At 46.7% G+C, this 25,107-nt stretch overlaps 3 protein-coding genes across 6 annotated transcripts; all 3 read right to left on the reverse strand.

The window, feature by feature from the left end:
- Positions 1-391: 391 nt before the first annotated feature.
- Positions 392-6,835, reverse strand: LOC133490790 (GRAM domain-containing protein 2B-like). 4 transcript variants are annotated; one of them, XM_061801282.1, is made up of 13 exons: positions 6,544-6,830; positions 6,302-6,395; positions 4,844-4,913; positions 4,653-4,756; positions 4,497-4,592; positions 4,334-4,405; positions 3,418-3,498; positions 3,173-3,290; positions 2,297-2,405; positions 1,978-2,071; positions 1,801-1,905; positions 1,010-1,079; positions 392-935 (listed from the first exon to the last, which is right to left on the reverse strand). In XM_061801282.1, exons 1-12 carry the CDS (start codon positions 6,609-6,611, stop codon positions 1,020-1,022), a joined length of 1,071 nt encoding a protein of 356 aa, XP_061657266.1. In that variant the 5' UTR covers positions 6,612-6,830; the 3' UTR covers positions 392-935; positions 1,010-1,019. The 4 variants fall into 4 exon arrangements, 2 of the variants coding, with proteins under 2 accessions (XP_061657266.1, XP_061657265.1); XM_061801281.1 differs by having other exon boundaries at positions 393-935; positions 2,319-2,405; positions 6,544-6,827; XR_009792286.1 differs by lacking the exons at positions 392-935; positions 1,010-1,079; positions 1,801-1,905 and having other exon boundaries at positions 2,297-2,611; positions 6,544-6,835.
- A 1,806-nt stretch (positions 6,836-8,641) lies between these two features.
- LOC133490937 (zinc finger protein 703-like) lies at positions 8,642-16,846 on the reverse strand. Its single transcript, XM_061801664.1, has 3 exons — positions 16,778-16,846; positions 12,130-12,469; positions 8,642-11,375 (listed from the first exon to the last, which is right to left on the reverse strand). The coding sequence occupies exons 2-3, from the start codon at positions 12,187-12,189 to the stop codon at positions 10,173-10,175; spliced, it is 1,263 nt and encodes a 420-aa protein (XP_061657648.1). The 5' UTR covers positions 12,190-12,469; positions 16,778-16,846; the 3' UTR covers positions 8,642-10,172.
- A 1,499-nt stretch (positions 16,847-18,345) lies between these two features.
- Positions 18,346-23,746, reverse strand: c17h2orf42 (chromosome 17 C2orf42 homolog; the record flags this gene model as incomplete). Its single annotated transcript, XM_061802059.1, has 8 exons — positions 18,346-20,187; positions 20,267-20,429; positions 20,511-20,611; positions 20,714-20,818; positions 20,890-20,994; positions 21,086-21,214; positions 22,419-23,085; positions 23,444-23,746. Coding segments are annotated over 8 exons (1,776 nt in total), but the record flags the coding sequence as incomplete, so codon positions are not given.
- Between the last annotated feature and the right edge of the window lie 1,361 nt (positions 23,747-25,107).

A 25,107-nucleotide genomic window follows, 5' to 3' on the forward strand; every position in this document is an offset into this window, starting at 1 on the left:
GAAAACATTTTTTTCAATAAAAATAATAAAAATCACTAATCCCTCAGCAGTATTGCGCTTTCCTCAAACATAAAATATATTATTTTATAAAATACAAAGTGGAGAACAGTTTTGCGCATTGTGACATTCAATGTGCATTGTGCTGCTCTTTCCGACGTGCTCCCCTTGGCCACTCGGGGGCGATATACAGCATTAGGTACGACAACGGGCTTGTGCACAGATCGCCACCCAAGTGGTGCTCGAGCACCAGCGCTTTTGCTCACGATGATAAAAGCGCGGCATATTTTTTTTTCACCGCGACCGGACGAGGAATTCCGTTAGCAGAACCCTGCCGATAAACGCTTCCCGAGCAAGATGGTGCCCCCTCATATCTTCGAACACTCAATTTTTAATAACATTTAATTATACAACGCCACACCGACCCTTCTGAAACTCTTTTAATAGACAAAGTCGACCACAGAACATAATACATGACCAACGTGACACACTACCTTGAGTAAAGTTGCACTCGGAATGCTTCAACGCCATCTGTAAGTTATTAAATATCATTTACATCGGGACTGAAATCATTTCAAGTGCAACTTTACATGATGGAATATTCAGAAATGACACCTTGGACCTTTTGGATAAGAAATGTTGACGTAAGAAATACATATGAAATATCGTGGACTTGTCTGAGCTATTTGAGTGATTTAAAAAAAAATATATATATATATACATACATCACACAAATGTATTTTAAAGGCACATTTTTAAAGGAACATAAAAACAGCAGAGGCTGTAGTTTTGTTTTTTTTTTAAGTGCATAAATACTACCGGTGATTAATACTACGTGCATACTGGAGTCACATAGTCCTGAGAAGATCTTCGGTCACATGATCAGCTTTTTTTTTTTTTTAGGTGTCATCCAGAAGCTTCTGCAGGTTTCTTCGAATCTAAGCACACAAATATTTACAGTATGATTCCGAAACAATATTTTTGCTCATTTGAAAAATAAAAACGCGCAAACCTTCTCGAGCTTAAAGAGGCTGGCGGAAAGTTGGCCGAAGATCTCGGCGTCCTCGGGCCTCGCCGCGTTCCTGCCAAAGAGTTTGGCTGTTTTGTTTTGTGCCCAAACGTCACGCTGAGTGCAACTACCGTAATTTCCGGCCCATAAGCCACGGCTTTTTTCACTTTTTCATCTTTTGCGGTGATGCGAATAATTTGTGCAATTTTTTCTAACGGCCGCAAGGGGGCACTCGAATGGAAAAGGAAAGAGTGAGACAAGCCAAGGAAGTGACTTTTACTGGTATGTTTTTTTTTTTTTTTTTAACCGGCCCTGTTAGCGCTGCGCTAGCATTAGCGCTGTGCTAGCATGTTGCTGCTGTGTTACTGCCCTTTCTCAGTGTTTTTTACCGGTATGTTTTTTTTTTTTTTTAACCGGCCCTGTTAGCGCTGTGCTAGCATGTTGCTGCTGTGTTACTGCCGTGTCTCAGTGATTTTTATCACTGTTTTTTTTTTAACCGGCCCTATTAGCGCCGCGCTACCGTGTTGCTGCCGTGCCTCAGTGATTTTTTCCGGTATGTTTTTTTTTTTTTTAAACCACCCCCGTTACCTGGTACCGTCTTTGTAAAAATCTCGTGTGTCAATGTGGGCACTTGCGGCTTATACACAGGTGCGGCTTATGTGTGTACCAAATGGTATTTCCTTCACAAATGTACTGGGTGAGGGTTATAATCAGGTGCGCTCTGTAGGGCGGAAATGACGGTAGTTTTGGGGTTTGAATAGTTTTTTAAGAAAATTCCACCGGGGTCCTCATACCCTCCGAGCAAACGATTCCTGGCGGACAGTATGGCGTTCAGTCGATGCTCGAGGGCAGCCATCTTGAACGCCATGTAACACGAGGACATCACCAGGATGCCGACTCTGTTTTGGGAGGAAACGAACGTCTCGAAAGGAACCGTGACGGCGATGGCGTCCCGTGTTGCGAGTACTCACAAAAACAAATAGACGAGCAGGATGGAGATCAAGGTCGTGTGAGGCCAGGCTTTGTCTGGGGGTGGCGCTATCAGCGGGGACTTGGACGACGGCCCTTTGTGGCAAAAAGGAAACGGGATGTTTTCAAATTGTGGACTGGACCAAAAGATTTATAAGAATCACAGCGCTTAAATAGCATATAAAATATAATGAGACATCCGTGTCCGAATGCCAGGTTTTCTTAGACACAAATGACATCATCAAAATGTCAAAAAACAATAGTGCACATTATACATAAGTGCGGGGGGGTGGGGGGGGTGAAAAAACACTTTCAACACACTTTGACTGTAGTGTGACAGTACCGTCCTTGGCTCGGTTCTTTTGGCCCGGTTGGAGGTGGACGTCGGCGCGCACCGACAACTCTCGGCTCAGGAACGTGTCGGGGAGGTCTGCGAATTGATGAAATGAAGGAGTGACAAAGAGCGGAGGTGTGAGTGAAAGAGAGAGTCCGAGAGAGGGAGAGAGAGAGAGAGAGAGACATTGAGAGAGAGAGTTAGAGAGAGGGAGAGATATATAGAGAGACAGAGGGAGAGAAATTGACAGAGAGATAGAGAGAGAGAGATAGAGAGAGAGAGAGAGATAGAGCGAGAGAGAGCTATAGGGGGAGAGAGAGGAACAGATTGAGAGAGAGCAAGAGAGCGACAGAAGAAGGCAGAGACATAGAGAGAGAGAGAAAGAAAGAGAGAGGAAGGTAGAGCGATAGAGCGAGAGAGAGAGATGGAGTGAGGGGGAGAGACAGAGGGAAAGAGTGTGTGAGAGTGAGAGAGCGAGAGAAAGAGAGAGATCGAGAGAGAAAGAGACAGAGAGAGAGATGACAGAGAGATTGAGAAAGATGGAGCGAGGGGATAGATAGCGAGAGAGCATGTGAGAGAGAGAGAGTGATTGCAAGAGAGAGAGAGAGAGAGAGAGAGAGAGGGAGAGAGAAAGAAGACAGACAGAGAGAGAGAGAGAGAGAGAGAGAGAGAGAGAGAGAGAGAGAGAGAGAGAGAGAGAGAAAGAGAGCGCTCTTGAACGCGACTTCCTGGCAGGGAAACTATCACTGGATCCAAAAACATCCGGACAAGAGCGGCTCTCGTAATGGAAACCTGTTCTGGCGCGACTCTATTCAGAACCAGTGTGTCGGACCAACGCAGAGCACCCGCGTCCCGTCACCCACCGGCCATTTTGCGGCAGTCCGCCGGCTGCGATTCGGAACTGCTGCTGCTCTCCGCCTCCATCCCCCGTCGCCTGTGCCGCGCCGCGCCGTCCAGATCAGAGAAGGTCCGGGCGAAGTCCTGCCCGGCACGCACAGGAACATATACAATGGGCCGACTGCTGAGAACAAGGGCCCTCGTTTCTATAGATGTTATTACGGCTCAAAACAATCCCCCCCCCCCCAAAAAAAAAAAAAACATTCCAGACCAGAGGAAGAGACGACGGGCGCTTGACTCCAAATCCGTCCTCGAAGGAGGAGGCAACATGGCTGCTGCACGTCTTCTCCACCTGTAAAGTTCACACACTTTCTATTTACTTTTAGTTTCGGGATTCTTAAGCCATCCTTCTTTTTTACGGTTTATAAGGGATACCGGCAAGATCAAATTGAGAGTTCTGCTCCTTCAGCGTAGTACCAAGTACATCTCCAGTAATACCGGGAATCGTCCTTCCAGGGCAAAGAGAATATTTGCCTGTGAGGTGATTAAGGAAGTGACCAGGCCCAGACCAGGAAGTGGCAATGATTAGTAAGAGAGGAAGTTAGAAAGGCGCTGAATAGGATGAAAAATGGAAAGAGAGCTGGTCTTGATGACAAACCAATGGAGGTATTGAAGCAATTTGGAGAGGTGGCTGTGGAGTTTTTGATCAACTTATCCAATAGAATAAGTTGGATGTTTTGGAGACAAGGTTCGAGAGAGGAGACTTGGATGGTTTGGACGTGTCCAGAGACGAGAGAGTGAAGAAATTGGTAGGAGGATGGTAAGGATGGAGCTACCAAGGAAGAGAGAGCGAGAGGAAGACCAAAGAGAAGGTTGATGGATGTTGTGAGGGAGGACATGAAGAATGTGGGTTTTGGAAAACAGGATGCACGAGATGGGCTTGGATGTCCCTAATCGGGACAAGAAGAAGAAGAAGAACAACAACAAGAAGAACAAGAAGGAGAACAAGAACAAGAACAAAAACAAGAAGAACAAGAAGGAGAACAAGAACAAGAACAAAAACAAGAAGAACAAGAAGAAGAACAAGAAGAAGAACAAGAACAAGAACAAGAAGGACAAGGACAAGGACAAGGACAAGAACAAGAACAAATGCAATCCGTTCGGGAACAGGTTTCCTGTGAACTGACCTCCAGATGGATGCAGACGGACCTCAGGAACTTGTAGGTTGTGTTCCGGGACAGGAAGGACACAAAGACGTGCTGTGGGGGAAAAAAAAACAGCGGGCTGCGGATTAAGATCAACTCGCAGCAAGCTCTCAAGCCGGTCCAGTTCTCGCTAGTCCGACATTACCTGCTCCTGTGTGCTTTCGATGACCAGGGCGTTGGGAACCAGCAGCGCCGTTTTCGTTTTCTTGATGAACGTGACAGACGCGGCTCGGATGGCGATCTGCGGAGGACTGTTGTGAGTTTTTTTCAGCGTCAATCGGCCGCCGGGAGCGCGCCGTACCTTCGTGTCCCTGCCGAAGACTTTGGAGTGGAAGCAGATCCAGTTCGGCGAGACGAACATTTTGCCCTGATACAAGATGTCCCGCTGCAGGGCGCAAGTGTAACCTGGCAACGTCAAGAAAACACAAAAAAAATGAAAAATATATCACGTTCAGAAAACTAGCAGGTTCTTCGCTGGGGCGACGGACGTACTTTGCGTGAGCGTCTCGTCTCTGCTCACTTCCTTGAACAACTTGTGATACTGCAAGTTCGTCTTGGACAGCTGGAAGAAACCAAAAGACTCAAATACTAGCTTTCATCCAGGCACTACGAACGTGTTCATCCATTTTCTTTTATTAACATTGGGTATTTTGTTCAAGATATGAACATTTCGGCGAGCTAACGTCTTGTTGTCGTTCAAATACAAATCAAAAATCTTCTGTTGCACAGAACAAACATCACAACTTGCTTCAAATTGAAAATTGCTACACCATGTTGACGTTAACTGAAAAACTACATTACCGTTAATTCCCAGCCTCCAGAGCGCACCTGGTTATAAGCCTCACCCAGTACATTTGTCAAGGAAATACCATTTGGTACATACGTAGGCCGCAGCCGTGTAAAAGCCGCTCGTGCCCACGTTGAAGCCGACATTGAAAGACAAGATATTTACATAGTAAGACGGTACACAGAGAGTTTAACGCTAGCGCCGCCACGCTAACGCTATCGCTAGCAGTGGCACGTTAATACTATCGCTAGCGCCGCACTGACGCTACCAACGCCGCGCTAACAGGGCCGGTAAAAAAAAAAAAACAAGATACTGGTAAAAATCACTGAGACACGGCAGTAACACGCTAGCGTAGCGCTAACATGGCCGGACCGGTAAAAGTCACTTCATCGGCACATACATTCCACCAGTTTCACTCTTACTTTTTCCGCTCAGTGCCCCCTTGCGGCCGAAAAAATGCAGGGTTGAAAAGCATGTGAAAAAAGTCGTGGTTTATAGGCCGGAAATTACGGTACTTGTGTATTTAAATGTACCGCATAACTCACGCTAGTCTGCTAGCTGCTGACACACAGATCAAAACGCCATTGAAGGGTAATAAAACTAACAGTCATGTTGCAGTAGTTACTGTTCTCAGTGAAGTGGTAAAATATATAAATGTAAACATATGAACGTATGAATAACCCTTTAAGCAACGGATATTAGAACACAAAGGGTGCAGGAACACGTGGAGACAGACAAAATAACGATAGAGGTCTTGATCCTCTGTCAAAATGTGTCATACTTCCCCCCGCGACCCTTGTGAGGATAAGCAGCTGAGAAAACTGATGGATGGATGTCATACTTCCATCTAGTGGTCACCCAAATAAACAGTGCAATGACAATTACAATAAAAGCTTAAAATCATGACGCAACAACTGTTTCATTATTTACAGTTTTCTGCAAAGTGGTATTAAATATCAGACATTTCGATCTAACTCAATGGCTAATTTGAGAAATTAATAATTTGAGTTGAAAGAGCACAATTTTTCAAAAATAATTTGTAAGTCTGTCACTATTGTAGTAATGTTTACTAAATTCCGTCGTTTTTCTGAAGGCAACTTCCGGGTGACTGGGAACTCGGCCGGTGATTGGTGGAGAAACAGGAAGTATCGAAATGAACAAACCTGAGTGGACGGCGACTTCTTCCCTTCAGTCTTCGACTGCGGGAGGTGAGTGGGCCTCTTCCGGCTCCCCGAAACGTCGTTTTCCGCCTCACAACTGCCACAAAATAAAAATAAAAAACACATTAAGGACTTGTGTGTGACTTGGGATGAACTATAAATCGAACGGCTGCTAAAAAAAAAAACAAATCCAAGTGATCCAAAGCCGAACACCCGGACTTGAGTTCCAGCTGTTCCGAACTCACCTCGTCCCCCGGGAATACTCCGTCGTCCGGCCCGGCGGAGTCAACGGTCTCTCGGCTTGCTCGCCCATCACCAACCGTGTGCGCCTCCTCCTCCTCCTCCTCCACGACCACCTCCTCCTCCCCAGACTCCCATACGAGACCCCCTCGGGGGTCCAGAACCTTTGGACCGAGGGAGAAACTGTAGGAAGAGTCGCTGGATGGTGGAGGAGGAGGTCCCGGGGAGGAGTTGGAGCTGAGGCGGTGAAAGGGGAGTGAGAAGTCGGGAAAACTGGGATGGAAGGGACCGCCTCCTTATCGGTGACAAAAAAAAAGAACGCCACAACTCAATCCCTCGCCATTTTATTAACAAGTTAGCCAAGTTTTCACAAGTTGTCATCACTGTTTGAAATTAGAAACACCGTGAAATAAAAAAAAATAATAATAATAAAGGATTTTGGGAGGACTTTTTGAGCCAGGCCGATGTGATTGACCAATTCGTCCAACAGGGGGCGGCACCTGCAATAACATTCAAGATTTCAGTACAACCTCTGTTCTCGACCACAATCCGTTCCAGGAGGCCGTTCGAGAACCGATTTGTCCAAAAACCGAATCGGTATGTCCCACGTCTGCATACGGAGGCTGCATTAAACACAATAACAACACGCGTCATGGGTCAGTTGGTCGGGCCGCGCGCATTATGGTTTTTCTGGGTTTTGTCGCAGGCGTTCGAGTACCCATTTTCCTTCGAAAACAGAAGCAAAAAAATCTCGAAATTTTCATTCGAAAACCGATTTGTTCGAGAACCGAATATTCACTGCATATATATTGATGATACCAACCACAGGTATACGTACATGCGTAATGAATGAGTAACATCAATGTCAAATTAAGGTTTACACGCACGGACTCACGCACATTGACACTCAAAGTCCATAAAGACTGGAGACCCCACCGAGCAAAATGAAGGATTAAAAAAAGGGAGGTTGGTGGGGATATCAATTTGAAAATCTAAATTTAAAAAAATGAAATGGGTTTTAAAAACTAAATTATTGTAAAAACAAGTTCTGTTGTCCAAAAATGTTAGTCTAAGTATGAAATAGTGATGTAAAAAATAAGCAAAATAAATTAGTGATGGAAAATAATTGAAAAAGAACATCGTTAAGGCTAATTATCCACCACAGTTTCTGCGTTTGTGGTGAAAAATGTATTTCTATTTGGGTATTTAATATATGCTCTATATTTAGCTGCTCTTTGTGTGTTAAAACTAACAGTTTTATAAAGGTTTATAATCAGCCAATTTTCTTGAGCCTGTCTCCTGCGTCTTGCGTTGTGCAGTACGTTAGCGTTACGCTAGAATAATTTCATTATACAAAATTACAGTTTGGTTTATATAATCTATCTATCTATCTATATATATCTATATATATATATATAAATTCCACATAGAGTTTGATTCTCTTTTGTTGCATGTTCGACTGTTCCATTTGTCACGAAGTAGTCGTGGCATACAGTATCTATGCTAATTCCGTTAGCCCGCCTATTTAGCTTCGCGTGTTACCATTAAGCTAGCCGACGTTCCCGAGACAAAAATCATCTGATTTGGTTGAACATTTTGGTGTTTAAAATACACAATACTTGATCCTCTTTTAAATGTTTGAAGTATGTGCGAGGGTTAAAACTAAAAAAGAAAAAAATACAAAGCAAAAATAAAAACGTTTAAATGGTCTATGTTGCGTATTTTGACCTATTGTAGGTGGCTATGGAATGTATCCCACACGTGTGAGCTGTATTTCTAAACAATTTGGCTAATAGCGTGGGAGCACCTTCGCCGCTAACGTCGATGAATATGGATCCGCTAGCCAAGACCAAATCCAGCTGCGACGGTCATGTGACTAACAAAGAAACAATTGAATGAAATCTTCCCACGTGGCCTCCGGAGACCGTTCGTTCTCGACACACAATGGAGTCGATGTGTGCGCGAGCGGACCGGTCGCGGCCTCGGGAGCGAATCTGCAAAGAAAGATTGATGACGACAGAATGGGAATAGTCATTTTGATTTATTAAACAAAACCCAAACAATGTGAGAAAAATCTCTGGTGGGTTCTGAGGGGGCGTGACGGGATTGAACAATCAGTGTGGGCTCATCATAATATGTGTTCATAACTATTAAAAAAATGCATCTCAACAAAACGTGACATCGCTGACTTCTCCGATCGGTCACATGCAGAGGTCGTACTTAAGTAGAACTCCGAGTAGTTATTAAAATAGGGGTGTCAAACTCATTTTTGTAACGGGCCACACTGTAGTTCTGGTTTCACTACCGTGAAACCATAAAAATCGTTTATCGCCTCATAATATCGACACGTGCAATTTATGAATTACTTTTGGAATCAGACACCAAGGGTAGTGGGTTTTTCCAACTACTGCTGATGTTTGCCAACGTAAAAAAACGCTTGCAATGCCTCAACGATATGATTCATGACATGACAATTTGAAATTCTGGTTCAGATTTGAACGAGAATCACGGAAGTTGACGTACGTGATTTGCCTTCGCGGGCCGCCTAAAATCATGTGGCGGGCCGGAACTGGCCCCCGGGCCTGGAGTTTGACACCTGTGCCTTAAAATGTAGCGTACAGGTTGAAATGTTCTGAAGTGCTAAAGGCACTAACTCGCTTTCCAATAATCAATAAGACCCACCAAACCATAATTTTAACGCTAACGGCAACAACAACAAAAAATAACATACCATAGTTCACGGCCTACAGAGCGCACCTGGTTATAAGCCTCGGTACACAGAGTTTAATGCTAGCGTGGCGCTAACATTAATACGACGCTAGCGTTAGCGCGGTGCTCGCGTTAAACTCTTTCTGTGTACCAAGGCTTATAACCAGGTGTGTGAACGCAAGCGCCGTGCTAGCGCTAGCGCCGCATCACCACGTAAGCCGCAGTGTTGAAAGGGTGTGAAAAAAGTCGCGGAAATCACAGTAATTGCTGAACTTATGAGGTATCTTCAATCTGGTAAGATGTGTTTTATTAAAAGATTCTTCGGTTTCATTAGCTATCAAGGTGCTAGTAAATTCCAGAGAGAACGCAAAGAAAAGGTGTGGGAGTACAGTACAAGGATGTATTTTCATTTTTTTTTGCTGTTACATTCCGATTGCATCGGGGGGGGGGGGGCAATTGTTGATATTGTATACCGAAATTCCCGGCCTACAGAGCGCACCTGGTTATAAGCCTCTGTACACAGAAAGAATTTAACGCTAGCGCAGTGCTAGTGTTAGCACAGGGCTAGCGTTAGCCAGCATTAAACTCATTCTGTGTACCGAGGCTAATAACCAGGTGTGATAACTTTAGTGCGCCGCTTGCGTTAGCGCCGTACTAGCATTAAACTAATTCTGTGTTCCGAGGCTTATCACCAGGTGCACTAACACTAGCGCCGCATCACCGCAAGCTTGTGAAAAAAGTTGCGCTTTGTAGGGCGGAAATTACGGTACATTGATTGAATTAGCCTAAAAGGCAGAAAAAAAGCGCGAGATTCCCTCATTTTAGGGACGCCGGACATTAAAACTTAATTGTCAGCATACATCAGAAAATGATAAAATAATAAATCCTCTCAGCCCAATAAAAAAAAAATCCCTGCATAGAGGCGTCAATGGTAGCCCGTAGTGGATGCTGGTGCCAGTCTTTGGTTGTAGAACACATAGTGGGGGTCGTATGGGCCTGTGGAGACAGCGGAGGGTCCAGGCGGCAAATGGACCTTATTAGCGTAGGGATGATAGCGAGCGAATGCCAGACTCTGAGGCGCTCGGAAGGAGCCCGCCGGACTGCTCAGGTGGGGCAGGTGCAAGTGACAACGAGCGTGTCCCGAGGACTGCGCCTTGGGGTCCGCCTCGACGGCCAGGGCGGTGCGGGTCCGGAGGTGAGCCGGCAGCTCGTCGGATGCGGTGAAGTTCTTGTCCCGAGGACCCCTGGGTGACTCCCAGTTGCTAGCGTGGGGGAGGGGGTCGCTCGGGAGTATGCACGAGTAGAGGGGGTGGGTCAGGTGAGGTGGGTACACCAATGGGAAGGTGGACTTGAGACTGGAGGGCTCGTGGACGCAGGGGCTACTGCTCACGTGGGCCACACTCGGGCAGCTGAGACAGTAGCCCTGGACGAAGGATGGCGGCAAGGCCCCCCTGAAAGGACTGGACCTGGGGTAGCTAGCATAAACGCCCACCGCCACGTTATACGGGAGCAGGGGGAAGAGAGGGTGACCCGCCTTGTAAGGAGAAATTGGTCTAAAGCGTCCTGGGCCGGACTCTGCTTTGTCACTGTCGGAGCTCCCCGTGACGCAGTTGGGGCTAGCTCGGGCGTGGCCGGAGTTAGCGAGGCGAGGACCCTCCGGGGTCGCCCCGCTCGCCTCGATGTCTTTTCTGGACTGTCCGCCCCCACCACCGCAGCCGCTACTCGTGCTGCTCGGGCTTACAGTCTCATGCTGGGTATTTGGCGAGTCGCCCAGCGGGTTGGGCGTCACGCTACCCGACTGTCGACGGGATCCTTGCTCACCGCAGCTCTGCGAGAAGGGGTGTGGCGCGTATGTCGCATTGGCGGCACAAGCATTCCCGCGAGCGCTGCCGAGGACCCCGAATTCCACATTTGTCGACAAGATGCCGCTGCTCACTTGCTCGCCGCTGGCCCCGCCCCTTTTCTGGTAGGGCTTGAAGATGCACTTGTGTGCAGAGGAGGGACGGTGTTCTTCCAGCTTCAGGCCATGCCGAGTCGCGCTTTCCCTGGAGGAGGCCGCGGGGTCCGCTTTTCCGATCTGCGAACAAGTTTGGGCCAGCAGAGCCAGCGGACTCTTCTTGGCATCCAGCTATTAAAAAAAATATATATATTAATAAATATTGCTTTTATTTTTTTTTTTAATTTAAACAGTTCATTTGCACAGTAGCACATTATTTCCTGGTGAAATTATATACTTAAAAAATTTATGAACAAAAAAACAAACAACAAAAGTAATTTTTTAAATAGTTTAGAACACATAATTTTGATAGGATGGAGGGGAAAAAAAAACACTTATGGCCCCAAAACCAGGGAACCAATGTTAGCATTTCATAAAAATATTTCGAATTTTCTCTATTTACTTTTTATTTACTTTTTGTTCGTTTCGTTTTGTCCCAAAACCCATAGAACTGCAGATTTAAAAGAAAAAACATTTGTATTAATATTAATTAATTCATCTGAATTGTATTCATATAATATTTGTACAGTTAAAATAAACACTAGTTACTTTTTAAAACAATGATGAAATTTTAAATATTTGCATTTTTAAATCTAACTATATAGCTTAGCAATAATGTTATATAGCTTTTTATTTACAACACGTATGCTTATTAAAAATATATCTTTTTTTGAATATGCAATAATTTAGTTTACTTTTACTGCATAAAAAAGTTTGTTTCTTTGACACTTAAACAGTAACTACAACAACACACACTCAATATTTATACGGTGAGTATGCAGAATATTACTGGGACAACAATGAGCTGCGGCAATTTCATAAGTCATAATTAGTCGTGCAGTTATTTATTGACTTCCTTTTTGTGTATGAAATCGATGATGCGTACCTCGATGGTGACTGGAGCGGACGCGAGCGGTTGCAGGTACTCCGCGTGGCCATTCAACATGTTGATCACGCGCACCGCGAGGCGCCTCGCAGGCCGTCCGACACCGGGATTGGGTCCTGGTTTGGCTACGACCGGTCTGGTGGAGGTGGCGGTGGGTGTCGGGCTGGTCACCGCGGCGCTCGGCTCCAGCCGCTCAGTGGCCGCCCCCGACCGGTGTGAAGGTTCCGAGGGAGGTCCGCTCTGCAGGTCTGTGCTGCGCGCACTCCCGCAGCTCACCAGGCGACTGGAAGAGTCACTTCACAGCGGGAGGGGGTCGGTACAGATCTCAAAACAGCGCCGCCTGGTGTCGATACAGATAACGATATTGATACATTTTTTTTTTTTGAAAACACATCGTTGGGGACAAAGAGGAGAATTACCACAGTGATCGAAACCATCAAAAATAAACACTTTTAGAGTAATAAATCTCATCAAAATGTCAGTGTCAAGTTTGGGCTCAGGTGATTATTTCGAGTAAAATAAGAAAAAAAAAATGGATCTGTTTTAGATCAAGCAATGTAAACGCAATATGTAAAATAAAGCAAAAAATAAAATGTTAAAAAGTTACATCCAGATGGAAAATGACCACGTTAAGAGGGCAAATTGTACAACAAGTGAAATTTGTGCATAAAATGTCAAATCAATCAATTCAATTTCCGATCTGATCCAGATTGGATGTTTGGAAGCAATATAAACGCAACATGTAAAACGGGAAAACTTGTCCGAAAAAACAAACGAAAAAAAATCAATCCAGATTGATCTCATTGATGACAGCATCAAAATGATTCACATTTAGAACAATACATTTCATCAAAATGTCAGTTTTAAATTTGGCCTCAGGTGATTATTTATTGCTAAAATAAAATGAAAAAAAATCAGATCTGTTTCAGATTGCACATTTGGAAGCAATGTAAACGCAACTGTAAAATGAGAAAACTGCCCCCCCCTCAAAAAAAAAGAAAGAAATTCGGACTAATGTCATTGATGAGAGCATCAAAATGATCATATTTGGGGGCGTGGGGGCGTAACTAAAATTTATAGTACAGGTATAATTCCGATCTGATCCAGATTCTACATCCGGAAGCAATATAAACATGACATAAAAGGCCCAAATCCAGATCTGGTCGCATCGATATCATCATCAAAATGACGTTTGTGAAATATGTCCACGAAATTTCAAACTCGATCTGACCTGACTGCCTATTTGGAAGCAATGTAAACACACCAATTATCCAATTTCTATATCGAGTTGAACTTGTCAAATAATGTCCCAGATCATTTTTTCTTTTTTTGTTTGTTTGGGGCGGAAAACCGCGCAGCTTTTGGCGCCCCCCCAACCCGTCCGTTTCCCCCCCCCCCACTTGTGATGACGGCCTTTCACCGGCATTTTTTTTATCCCAGCTCGTAATTCCCCCCCCCCCGAAACAAACGAAAGCGCGGCGGCGCGTATTTTCCGGGCCCGACACGTTTACGACATGTTTACGACATGTTTACGAGCCGTCTGTGTCGTCGGAGCGGCGGGACGCTTTGGAAAAAAAAATCTGACGGGGGAAATGATTGCCTGCGCAAGGGGGGGGGGACTAACCCCTGACCCCCACCTCAGTTTCTAACCTGGGTTGAACCCGGGCAGGTCAAGGCCGCGCCGAGTCGTCGTTGAAAAAGCTGCAGGATGAATAGCAACGCTGATATCGTATTGTTAGCATATCGTTGTGCATTATTACAGTATATTGATTCATATTTGTATTGTCACATATTATTTTGTAATTAGGTGCTATATACTGTATCTGATTGCCTCGGATTGTTTGGTAATGTTACGTGTTATCAAGTTGTATGATATTCTATCTTATCGTATCATATTGTTTAATATCATTTTGTGTCATATTGCATCTTATCGCATCATATTGGATTAATTGGTGTCGACAGTGTTGTATGATATTGTATTTTTTAGTATTTGTGTTATATATTAATATATTGTACCTTTATCAAACTGCGTGATATTCCATATTTGATTTGTTTCAGATCATTTGGTATGTCGGACCCAAAAGCAGGACTTCGAGGCAGAGGCATAATGTTCAATGTGTTTAATTCCAGAAACTGGGTCATACAGAGAGCAGTGAACCTGGCCACGCCCCTCTTGGCAGTAGCTAAGCCTTGCTAATGACAGGTATCACATATTATTACCGTAGCGCACCTTGTAGTATTGCGTGATATTGTATCTGTCATATTGTTTGATATCATTTTGTGTTGCAATCTTATCACGTGTGATATCGCATCTCTGGTGTCATTTCATGTTATATTGTAACAATTATTCTGTTTATGTCAGCCAAGAAGACAGACGGCTCCATGTCAGTAGCCGAAGTTCTTTTCTGTTGTTGTTGCGCACGCCAAAAAATGCAAAAACCTTTCCAGTCCGCATTTGACAGTCCCGCCGAACCAAAAATGCGTCAGCCGAGCGGGCTCAGATTACAAGCGCACGTCAAAACCTTCGCTTTGCATTTCAGTCGCGCACCGCCGGCGGTTTGCGAACTTTCCCGGGGTTAGCTGCGGTCCAAAAACGAGCGTTGCTAGCGTGTCGTTGGCGTCACGTCCTCCCGCATCGGAATCGTCCTCCATGACACGTCTCATCGGAATCTCTGTCATGTGCTGCTTTCGCTCATCTGTGAGACTTTCAGACGTCTTCTATACAACAACACCCCACCCCCCCCAAAAAAAAAAATATATATATATAGTAATTGCAATATGGCCGAAAACATCAAAGACCGGCAAAATAAAATAAAATAAAATAAAGGACAGGAAAAGCCACTGCGGCGGCCATCATTCACTCGGCGAGCCCATGTGGCCGTGACGAGGACCCGTAAATCTATCGCGATGGGAAGCGGAGGCGTAAATCAGAACCGCAGATGAAAAACAGACCAGCGGCGGGGGGGGGGGGGGGGGGTAATCCGGACGGGAGAGTCTCCGGGGCGGGACACGAAAACAGGGGCACTTCAAAACCCGCAGCACACTCAAAACCTTGTTCGCTTTCCTAGCTGTATTTGTATCCTATCGGATTTGTGTCCTGGACGACTTGTGGAGGGATTGGATCCGATCCACAATTTGTCTTCTAGCATCCTCGCGTCCTAGTAGGCTTGGGTCCTTGTGGACTTCTGTCCGAGTTGTGTCCTCGCCAGCCTAATTTTCCTGCGATAAGCGCTAAATCCTGCGCAAAATATGAAAGGGTCCGTTTGAAAGCTCCCGTCCTTCGGAGGCGGCGTGGACAGGAAGCGATTTTGACCTCACTTCCTGTTTAGCGTGAGCGGGAGGAAGTGGACAAAGAAGGCACCGATGATGGCAGAGAATTCCAACACATTTTTGCGGGAATTGGCGACGGAACAAAGGAAGCGGAAAGGGCTTTAAAAAATTGCAACACGATTCATTGTGATACGATACAATTAACTCCAACCAAGACTTCAGTTTCAATATAATGTAATCCAAATATGATACAATACAATACATTAATTAATGAATTGATTATTACAATATATAATCGGATATTTCCGTTTAATCCAAATATAGTCAAATTCACTCCAATGACTATACATCATAATTCACTCCCATGACAACAAGATTGAGTTGAATTATGATACAATTCAAATACGATATGATTCACTCCATTTTTTAAAAAAACGATACAAGTCGCTCCAATTATCATAGTTAAGATTGATTATGATACGATTCACTGAAATTGGAAAACGAGTCAGTGCAATTATTGATTTCAACTCTATTTTGATTTCATCCAAATATGATAGCATTTGATCCTGTACATTATGATACACTCAAATTCTGATATCAATCAGTCCAATAGTGGTGCGATATGATTGAGTAAAATTCCGATATGATTTATTTTAAATATATGATTTCTTTTACATTCTGATGCAATCTAATTACACGATTCAATCATATAACGCGATTCAGTCCGATCTTGTTGCAGTACGATTGACTTCAATTGCTCTACGATTTTTCATCCAGATTCGCTCCCATCACGACACAACGCTCGTTGCCGTGACGCCGAGAGGAAGCAACACTCGTCACTCGCTCGCCGTTGGGAGGAAAGTGTGTGTGTGTGTGTGTGGGGGGGGGGGCACACATCAGCGGTGGAGACCTTGGCACCCTGGAAGCTGGAAAATTCCAAACGGGGAATATTTTATTCCCCCCCCAGCCTCCCTTTTGCCGCAATCGTATTTTAGGAACCGGGCCCTGAGCGTGACGGCAATTCGGAACGGGACGCCCTCGAAAGTCCGGGACTTTTACAGTCGCTGGCTTTTCCCGGTGTGGTACTCCAAAAAAGAAGGAGACAAAAAAAGCAGACTCAGATCGGGCTAACTCCGTTATTTTAAGTGTAGTACCGTAATTCCCGGCCTACAGAGCGCGCCTGGTTACAAGCCTCGACTAGTACATTTGTAAAGGAAATACCATTTGGTATATACGTGCGCCCACATTGAAACCCACATTCAAACATGAGATATTTACAAAGAAAGCCGGTACACAGAGAGTTTAACGCTAGTGCTAACCCTAGCGCCGCACTAAAGCTACCGCTACCGCTAACAGGGCCAGTTAAAATAAAACTTACCGGTAAATATCACTAAGAAATGCCCAGTAGCACAGCCTGCGTGGGTTTCCTCCGGGCACTCTGGTTTCCTTCCACGTCCTAAAAACATGCAACATTAATTGAACACTCTAAATTGCCCCTAGGTGTGATTGCAAGTGCGTCTGTTTGTCTCTAATTGCCCTGCGATTGGCTGGCAACTAGTTCAGGATGTAACCCGCCTCCTGCCCGTTGACAGCTGGGATTACCCTGCAGCACTCCCCGTGACCCCCATGAGGATAAGCAGCAAAAGAAAATGGATGGATTTTAGCATACACCTGGATTTAAATTAGCAGGCTAATACAAAAGTAGTGCTTTGGCACCATTTTGTACCATCATAGTGCCGGGGAACCGAGTTGAAGTGAGAGGAGGTGCTTCCATTACACAGTCCAATATAAAAGTAGTAGATTGGCGCCACCTCCCGGCATCTTCAGACAATTGTTGAACTTTTGAGCGCAACAATTGCAAATTTTCATTCTTCAAGAGAGAACGGCTCAATTTTTGCTGAGCTTCGTTGTCGCTACGCTCAGTTGCCGCTGCTTTTTGGAACTAGCGCAGATAGCGCAGAAAAAAAAAAAACCCAGCAATAACGCAAGCGTTATTCACCGGCGTAATCTCCGGATTTAACCCGAATAAAAACCCGTGACGGCCCTTTTACGGCGTGCCATAAAGCGGGACGGCGCAGGTAGTGCAAACACAGACGCAACCAAGCGAAAACACTTTTACTGCGGCCGGCAAATGGACTTTAGTGATTTTATTATAAAGAAGAAGAAGAAGAAGAAGAAGAAGAAGAGGGAGTTTAATGAGAGACTTTGATGTCAAACAGACAGTAGGTGATTAAACATGGCTGCCAGCTGTCCTCATAAACGGGGGCTCGTAAAGACGACGTTACGCAGACCAAAAACGCGCCATAAACATCGGTGGCTCTTTATGAACGCCGGCAACCAGTCGGAGGGGGGAAGCGTTTGAGATCAAAGATTTAAAAAAAAAACAAACAAAAAAAAATCATCCGAAGCAGAATTTTCCAGCTTCACAACACAGTTGTGATGTGATCGAGGATGTAGTTGATATTTAATACCAAAGCAATCAAAATACATATGTACTTGCATCCCTACGGAAGCGTATTGCTGCCACACAGACACACACACACAAAAAAATCCCGTTTTCCGGGCTATTTTTTTTTTCAGTTTTTCAGGCTATTTTTTCCTGTTTTTTTTTTTTTTTACTAATATTTTCCCCAGTTTTTTGGACTATTTTTTCCCTGTTTTTCAGACAAATTTTTTCAGGCTATTTTTTTTAGACATTTTTTTCCCCTTGTTTTGCCGTTCCATACATTCCTTTTGGTATTCCCAAAAAATACATTACATTACATTTTTTTAAAAATTATTAATAATTTAAATAAATCATGTTCATCAATTAAAAAATAGACACTTTTAAAGATAAAACAAATCCAGAATTTACAAGAAATACTTTCAAATCAGTTTGTAGACATTAAAAATACATAATATTTTCAGAAAAGATATAACAATAAAAATAATGGACAAAACAATCGCTCCCATTAAACATAAAAATCTTTATTAACTGTGTAGCAAAAAGTTTGCCACATTTTTAACATTCGTAATTGTTATACATACAATATTGTCATTCAAAATATGTTCACCACAAATAGTAAAATGCGATTCAATGAAGAAGCGAGTTACAAATATGATCACAAAATAAAGTCACAAGTCAAAATAAGAGCGGGACACATTATTAACGATATTGGGCAAGCGCCATGTTTCTCATTCATAAATTGATTGCAGAAATGGAAATATACTCCACGGGGAATATCTATGATATGAATACTGGATTAAGCAGGGAGGCCGAGACTTCCCTTTCCCCAGCCAAGTCTAGCAGTTCTTTCAGGGGGATCCCGAGACAGTCCCAGGCCAGTCGAGGGACGTAGTCTCTCCGGCGTGTCCTGGGTCATCACCGGGGGTTTCTGTCCGGGAAGACGTGCCCAGAATACTTCACCAAGGAGGCGTTCAGGGAAAACCTGAACCAGGCTCAGCTCCTTCACCACGACAAACCCACACCGATCCCCGTCAATCTCCCAGTCCGTCCTTCCCTCACCAGTGAACAAGACCCCAAGATACCTGAACTCGTCCACTTGGGAGTAGGATCACCTGCCTTGACCCTTTTCCGACCAAGAACAACGGTCTCAGCTCTGGAGGTGAACTCAGCTGTGAACCATCCCAGCCAAGGATGGAGATCACGGCTTGACGAAGCCAACAGAACCAAATAGTCTGGAAAAGGCAGCGACGTGAGGCTGAACACCAAACTGGACTCCATCAAGACTCTGGCTGCCCCAAGAGATTCCATCCATAAAGACAAAGAACATTATTGGTGACAAAGGCCAGCCTTGGAGGAGTTCAGTTCTTGCTGATGACGAATTCTACTCCTTGCCGGCAAAGCAGACCGTATCAGGGAGTCTGGTACTCCATAGTCCTCGAGCACAGGACTCCCTGAAGGGAGATGATCGAATGCCCTCTTCAAGTCCACAAAATACGTAGACTGATTGAATGAAGTCTGATGCGCAGTCAAGGATCCTGCCAAGGGGGTAGAACTGTTCCATCGTAGCAAAGCCAGGACGAAAACCACACTGTTCCCTCTAAATCTGAGATTTGACTTCCCGATGGACCGTCCTCTCCTGCGCCCCTGAACGGACCGTACCCAGGAAAGCAAGCTAATGATGCGACGATAATCATGAAATGACTTGTGTTGTACAAGACAAGCCATTATCAAAACTGTCTTCAGTAAAAACTGAACATCAATAACGCGAATGCCAACAGTAAGACGATCCCAATAAGGGCGTAGGCCGGGATCAGGTCTGAAGTCGCCGACGACGCAAAATCAAACACAGACAGCAAAGAGCATCACTAGCATATCATCCAGTCTGGGTTCAGTCAAAGTCAAAGTGCTAGCAACCGGACAAGATCAGGATACTGGCGCCACCTGCTGGCAAGGTTTGATAGTACCATAGAAAATGTTCTATTTCGGCCTTAAAGAAAATATCATGTATATGTATTGGTTTCATTATTTATGAAATTTGTACTGGCGCCATCGGGGCAGCATCTGCGAGGTAAGTAAGTATCCAGCCAGGTCCAACCCTGCCGTCTGTCTTTACATATTCCCGTTTGATGGCATTTTTATTCAACTCGATGACGGCGGCTCACTTTTGACGCGTCCCGACGCGCCATTGCCGTCTTTCGCCCGACATTCCGGCGGTTGGCCGCTCTGCCGGTGTCCGAACTGGTAGAAGATCCGCAGCTCGCCCATGCGGCAGCGCGGGAGCACGTCGGGGCTCCACTCGATGACCAAGGGGCCGGGGTCGTCCGGGTCGTCCGAGCCGGGCCCTGGTCGGGTGGGAAACCAAAAACCTGCTCGGGCAAAGGCTGAGGACGCTAATGCTGATCAAAAAGCCGAGCGCCTCACCAACTTTGAGGAACGTCCGCAGCTCCGCGGGACGAACGGGCGGCGTCCCATCCGTCCTGATAGCATCCGGCGGCTCGGATTCGGGCGGAGGTTGCGGACAGTGAAGGCGGGAGTAGGAACCGTCCACGTTCTGGACGAAACTCTGAGTGAGCTCCAGCTGCAACTGGCGGACAGACCGGCGAGAGTGCGGACATCGGACACGAGGAAGTTGGACGACACGGGCGGGTTTTGGCGAGGTGTTTACCTCCGGGGTGTCAAAGATGCGTTTGACCTGCGCGAGGTTGGTGATGTGCCAGATGTATTTGGAGAAGGAGCCCTGAGGGATGCCGTCGTTGCCTACCAGAACTGGAGCGGACACAGAAACACGCCGAGTTCGGGCTAAACCTCAGTTGTTGGTTAGCGTGGTAATAAAAAAAAAAAAAAACCACCAGACCGCGTGGTCCGAACCTGTGGTGAAGTCGGGCAGCCGCCTCTTGGAGCCCAGCGACAGGCGATGTTGCAGGGCATTGAAGAAGTGCTGAGGGATGTGATAGACCAGAGGTTCAGGTTTTCCTGCAGGGAAAGAAAGAAGGGGCGTAGCTTGCTAGCCAAAAACTGCGTGATCATTTTAGCCCATTTCCCACCGTTAAACCGGTAGTGCATGGTCTGCTGCATTCTCTCGGCCACGCCGGCAAGCCACTGGTGGAAACCCATGGACACGGAGGCCTCGTCTGCGACTTGACCGCCCCCTGAAACGAAGACAAGAAAGGGACTGGGAACAGGTCCACAGAAGAAGAAGAAGAAGAAGAAGAAGAAGAAGGAGCCATCGGTGATTCAGACCAGGACCCGAGAGAGCTTCATCAGGCCGTGGTTTCTTGGCTTTGTGAAGGGATCTGACCGGTTCCGCGGACGGCGGAGCGGGCCTGTCGCAAGGAACGGGGACTCTGGCGGTTGGGCTTGGAGGAACAGCTGAAAGACACGCAGGGTAAGGGGGATTCGAGTGATGATGAAGTCCAGTCCAGTAAAATGGTGGCATCAAAGACCAAAGAGTAAATTTTTACTACCCACAATTCCAATGGAAAGCTTCGACTTTGGAATACAGTAGCGGCCTGAGATACCAATTGATTTTTTTCCCGTGAATATGCGTATAACTGAAAGCAATCATATCTCAAATCATCTTTTCCCAAAGAAATGAATGGAAAAGTCATGAATCGGTTCCAGGCTACCAACAACAAAAAACTGTTTCATTATAATCACACATCTTCTACTTCTTTTATACTTCATATGAGGAACATACGGCGGAACGGTGGATCAGCTGGTAAGGCGTTGGCCTCACATTTCTGAGGTCCCGGGTTCGATCCCGGACCATCCCACATCCCAAAAACATGCAACATTAATTGGACACTCTAAATCGCCCCCAAGTCTGATTGTGAGCGTGTGATTTGTCTCGATGTGTCCCGTGATTGGCTAGCAACCAGTTTAGGTTGTACCCCGCCTTCTGCCCATTGACAGCTGGGATAGGCTCCAGCATTCCCAGCGACCCTTGTGAGGATAAGCAACTGGGAAAATGGATGGATGGATAAGGAACATTCCACTGTTATATAAATACCGGGGGCAATACAGCAGACATATACTGTACATAAATCTGATCTCTGTCATGAACCATCGATGAGGAGGAGGACCTAAACGCAGGACTCCGAGACAAGGGCATGATGTTCAGTGGGTTTATTATAAACTGAAGTTGTGGACGACAACACAGTCCAAGAAGGCAGGATCCAAAAGACAAGAAACAATGTCCGATAACTATGAGACAACTAAAGAGCTCAACAAAAGCGTGACTGGACTATAATGGCACAGCGGCAGAGTAACCCTGAATGCGGTAAAGCGTGCTCAACGAACTGGCAAACGCCAGTCATATGTTGTCTTCTATTATCCATTGGTTACAGACTTATGACATCACAACACCGGTTCTTCATTCGTTAGTCCTCCTGCGGCTTTTCCCGTGATGTGTTAGCATTTGTAGACTTTCAGGGACAAAGTTATGCGGTTCATTTAAATACAGAAAGTAATTCTCTGTACTTCGATCTCCGTTGCGAAGTGTGTCGAGTCCGGCACTTGCTCAGTCCTTGAATTTTTCGCTCACGAGTTAAAGCAAAGAATTAGCCATACGTACCGCTCGTGGCCGAGTTGATGAAGTCCGCAAACTCCAAGGCCAGTTTCTCGTCGCTGGCGAAAGCGCAGACGCAGGCGTAGAAGTGCAAGCAGGGGGACGAGGGGTCCGAGCCGTCGCCGGCGCACGTCGCCTCGGTCTTGCGCGGGCGGCAGGCGCAGTGAAACGCCGACTGCTGCAGCGTGGCGACAGGCTCCCGGGCCCTCCCGCTGCCTTTGCCCGCCTCCGACGTCCCCCTGCCCCCGCCGATAGTCAGGTGCAGAAGGCCCAGGGGGTGCGCTGAGTCCGGGCGGCACTTGACCACCAGCGTGTCCGCGGACACCCTCTGTACCAGGGGCCCCGGGGACTCGGTGGCCAGGCTCCACAGCTCCTCTTTGGCCCACATGGAGACGGTCAGCCCCTCCAGCATGGAGCTCTTGACGCTGAGGGGGGCGGCGGAGCAACGGCACTCGATGGCGGACTTGATGTGGACGCAGAGGGCGTCGGGCGCACCGGACTCGCGCCGGTCCGACCTGGAACCCTGCCCGCAGGCCGGCATGAAGCAGCGGCCCATGTTGATCTGGGAGAACAGGGGGTCCCGCTCGCCCGTGGAGATGGTGGCGTCGGTGGGGGCCAGCTCCACAAAGCCCAGCTGGGCGGATCCTCGCCCTCGGTGGCGGACGGAAAACACCTGTTAACGGTTAAAACGACCGAAAAATCATGTCGGCGCTCTGGACAAGCTGAAGGACGATTTGATATTCTGCCGAGAAGGAAGAAGAACGTCACGGCAAAAGCAGCAAGCAGTACCGATTTGATTGCACATTATTCCGTTATATTTTTAATGGCGCCAAATCATAACGGGAAAAGCACTTGAAATGAGGTCAAGAACCACACCCGTCACAGAACGGGGCCAACTGATTTGTCATTTATTGAAAGGGGTAATCAAAAAAAAAAAAAAGGGGGCTGGAACGGATTAATGGCATTTCAATGCATTCTGATGGGAAATATTGATTTTAAACTTGATCATAGACGATAAATTTCCAACCGACCTGAACGCCGCCACCTCCGTCGTCGTCGTCATCCGGCTCCTTCCTGCCTCGCTCCTCGCTGTCGATGATGACTCGGACCGCCTCCACGGCGCCCTTCCGGCCCCCCCTGGCCCCCGAGGAGGCGTTCCGCAGCGATATCCCGCACACCTTGTTCTTGCAGCTGAGCCCCCGGGTGCCGTTGTAGGTGCCGCAGCCCGGGCACTTGCGGATGCCGCGCAGGGTGGCCCTCCCCAGGTCGGAGAGGAAGGGCGGGGTCACGGCGCACGCCGCCGCCTTGGTGCGCACGTCCCTCTGTCTGGCGGACGGTGACGGGGCGACGGGTGGCGATGCCCCCTCCATTTTGTGGGAGGGGCTTGGATTCTGGACGCTTGAGGGAGAATAAATATTAGATACGGTAAACAAAAGAGTTTCAGACTTTTTGTACTGGACTCAAACCAAACCGATACGTTTGCTTTGGCACCATCTTGTGGCATCTTAGAAGAGCTTCATTTAGAGAAACTTGCAGTCTCGAACCTGCGGCACCTATCGACAATTACAATATAATATAAGTTTGATTTTTGTCAAATGTCAGCCTGTGGAGACCTTCGAGCCTTGTTTTTTGAGAACATACGAATATGTCCTATGTAGAGAATGTATCTATCGATCCATTTTCTTAGCTGCTTATGCTCACAAAGGACGCGAGAGTGCTGGAGCCTATCCCATTCAGAGCCTGCAACTTAGCAACTTGATGGCTAAAATTAGCAACGTCTCCCGCCCCTCAAGCAGCTGTTTTGCCGAGCCATCCATCCATTTTCTTAGCCGCTTATCCTCACAAGGGTTGCGGGGAGTGCCGGAGCCTATCCCAGCTGTCAACAGGCAGGAACTGGTCAGTGGCCAATCGCAGGGCACATCGAGACAAACAGTCGGACTTACGATCACACCTAGGGGCAATTTAGAGTGTCCGATCACGTGTTTTGGGGATGTGGGAAGAAACCGGAGTGCCCACCCGCAGAGAACCCACGCAGGCACGGGGAGAACACGCAAACTCCCCACAGGCGGGTCTGGGATCGAACCCGAGTCCTCAGGACTGTGAGGCGCCAGCGTGCCGCCAACTTCGTATTATTCAAAGAAGCCAAAATCCATGTTTTTAAACAACGCGAGAGGAAGCTGCAGCACCCGGAGAAAACCCAAGGAAAGTGATTCGAACCCCGAACCAAAGAACTGTGTGGCAGACGTACCGACCACCACTACTTCAGGGCGTCGCCCTTGTTACGAGGCCACCCGAAGAACGCGAACGTTACACACATCGCCGCCTCGCACTTCAGCTTAAACAGCAACACGTCTCGCGTGACTGAACGAAAAGGAGCCGCGTCAGGGACTCGCGGAGCTTCTCTTTGGTCAAAGCGGGCGACATTACTGCCTCCGGAGGAGCTCGACCGTCGCCATTGCTCCTTACATCCCGACACCCGCATTGCGCCCGTAACGACACTCCGGATTGGTCGGAAAGTCACGTGGCTAGAGAGGGGCGGAGTCCCCCGTGCGAGGCAGCAACACTGATCTAAAAAAGAAACAAAAAAAAGGGCGGATGGCTCATTGGCCACACTGAAGTCGCCATCCGCCATCTTGATACTCCCAAAACAAGCGTGCCGACCTAAACTGCGTTAATCGCCAGTTTCGTGGCTGTG

This window comes from Syngnathoides biaculeatus, chromosome 17 (assembly GCF_019802595.1).
Source record: "Syngnathoides biaculeatus isolate LvHL_M chromosome 17, ASM1980259v1, whole genome shotgun sequence".
Taxonomy (NCBI): Eukaryota; Metazoa; Chordata; class Actinopteri; order Syngnathiformes; family Syngnathidae; genus Syngnathoides; species Syngnathoides biaculeatus.

Bases quoted from the DNA above. Each gene is read 5' to 3' on its own strand.
- LOC133490790 (XM_061801281.1), bottom strand. From the start codon at position 6,611: ATGGGCGAGCAAGCCGAGAGACCGTTGACTCCGCCGGGCCGGACGACG. The intron at 4,757-4,843 runs GTACGTCCGTCG...TGACGTTGCCAG, and splicing joins AGACGAGACGCTCACGCAAA to GTTACACTTGCGCCCTGCAG. The intron at 2,406-3,172 runs GTGGGTGACGGG...ATCAATTCGCAG, and splicing joins GGACTGCCGCAAAATGGCCG to ACCTCCCCGACACGTTCCTG.
- LOC133490937 (XM_061801664.1), bottom strand. From the start codon at position 12,189: ATGTTGAATGGCCACGCGGAGTACCTGCAACCGCTCGCGTCCGCTCCA. The intron at 11,376-12,129 runs GTACGCATCATC...TTTTTTTAATAG, and splicing joins CCGCTCCAGTCACCATCGAG to CTGGATGCCAAGAAGAGTCC.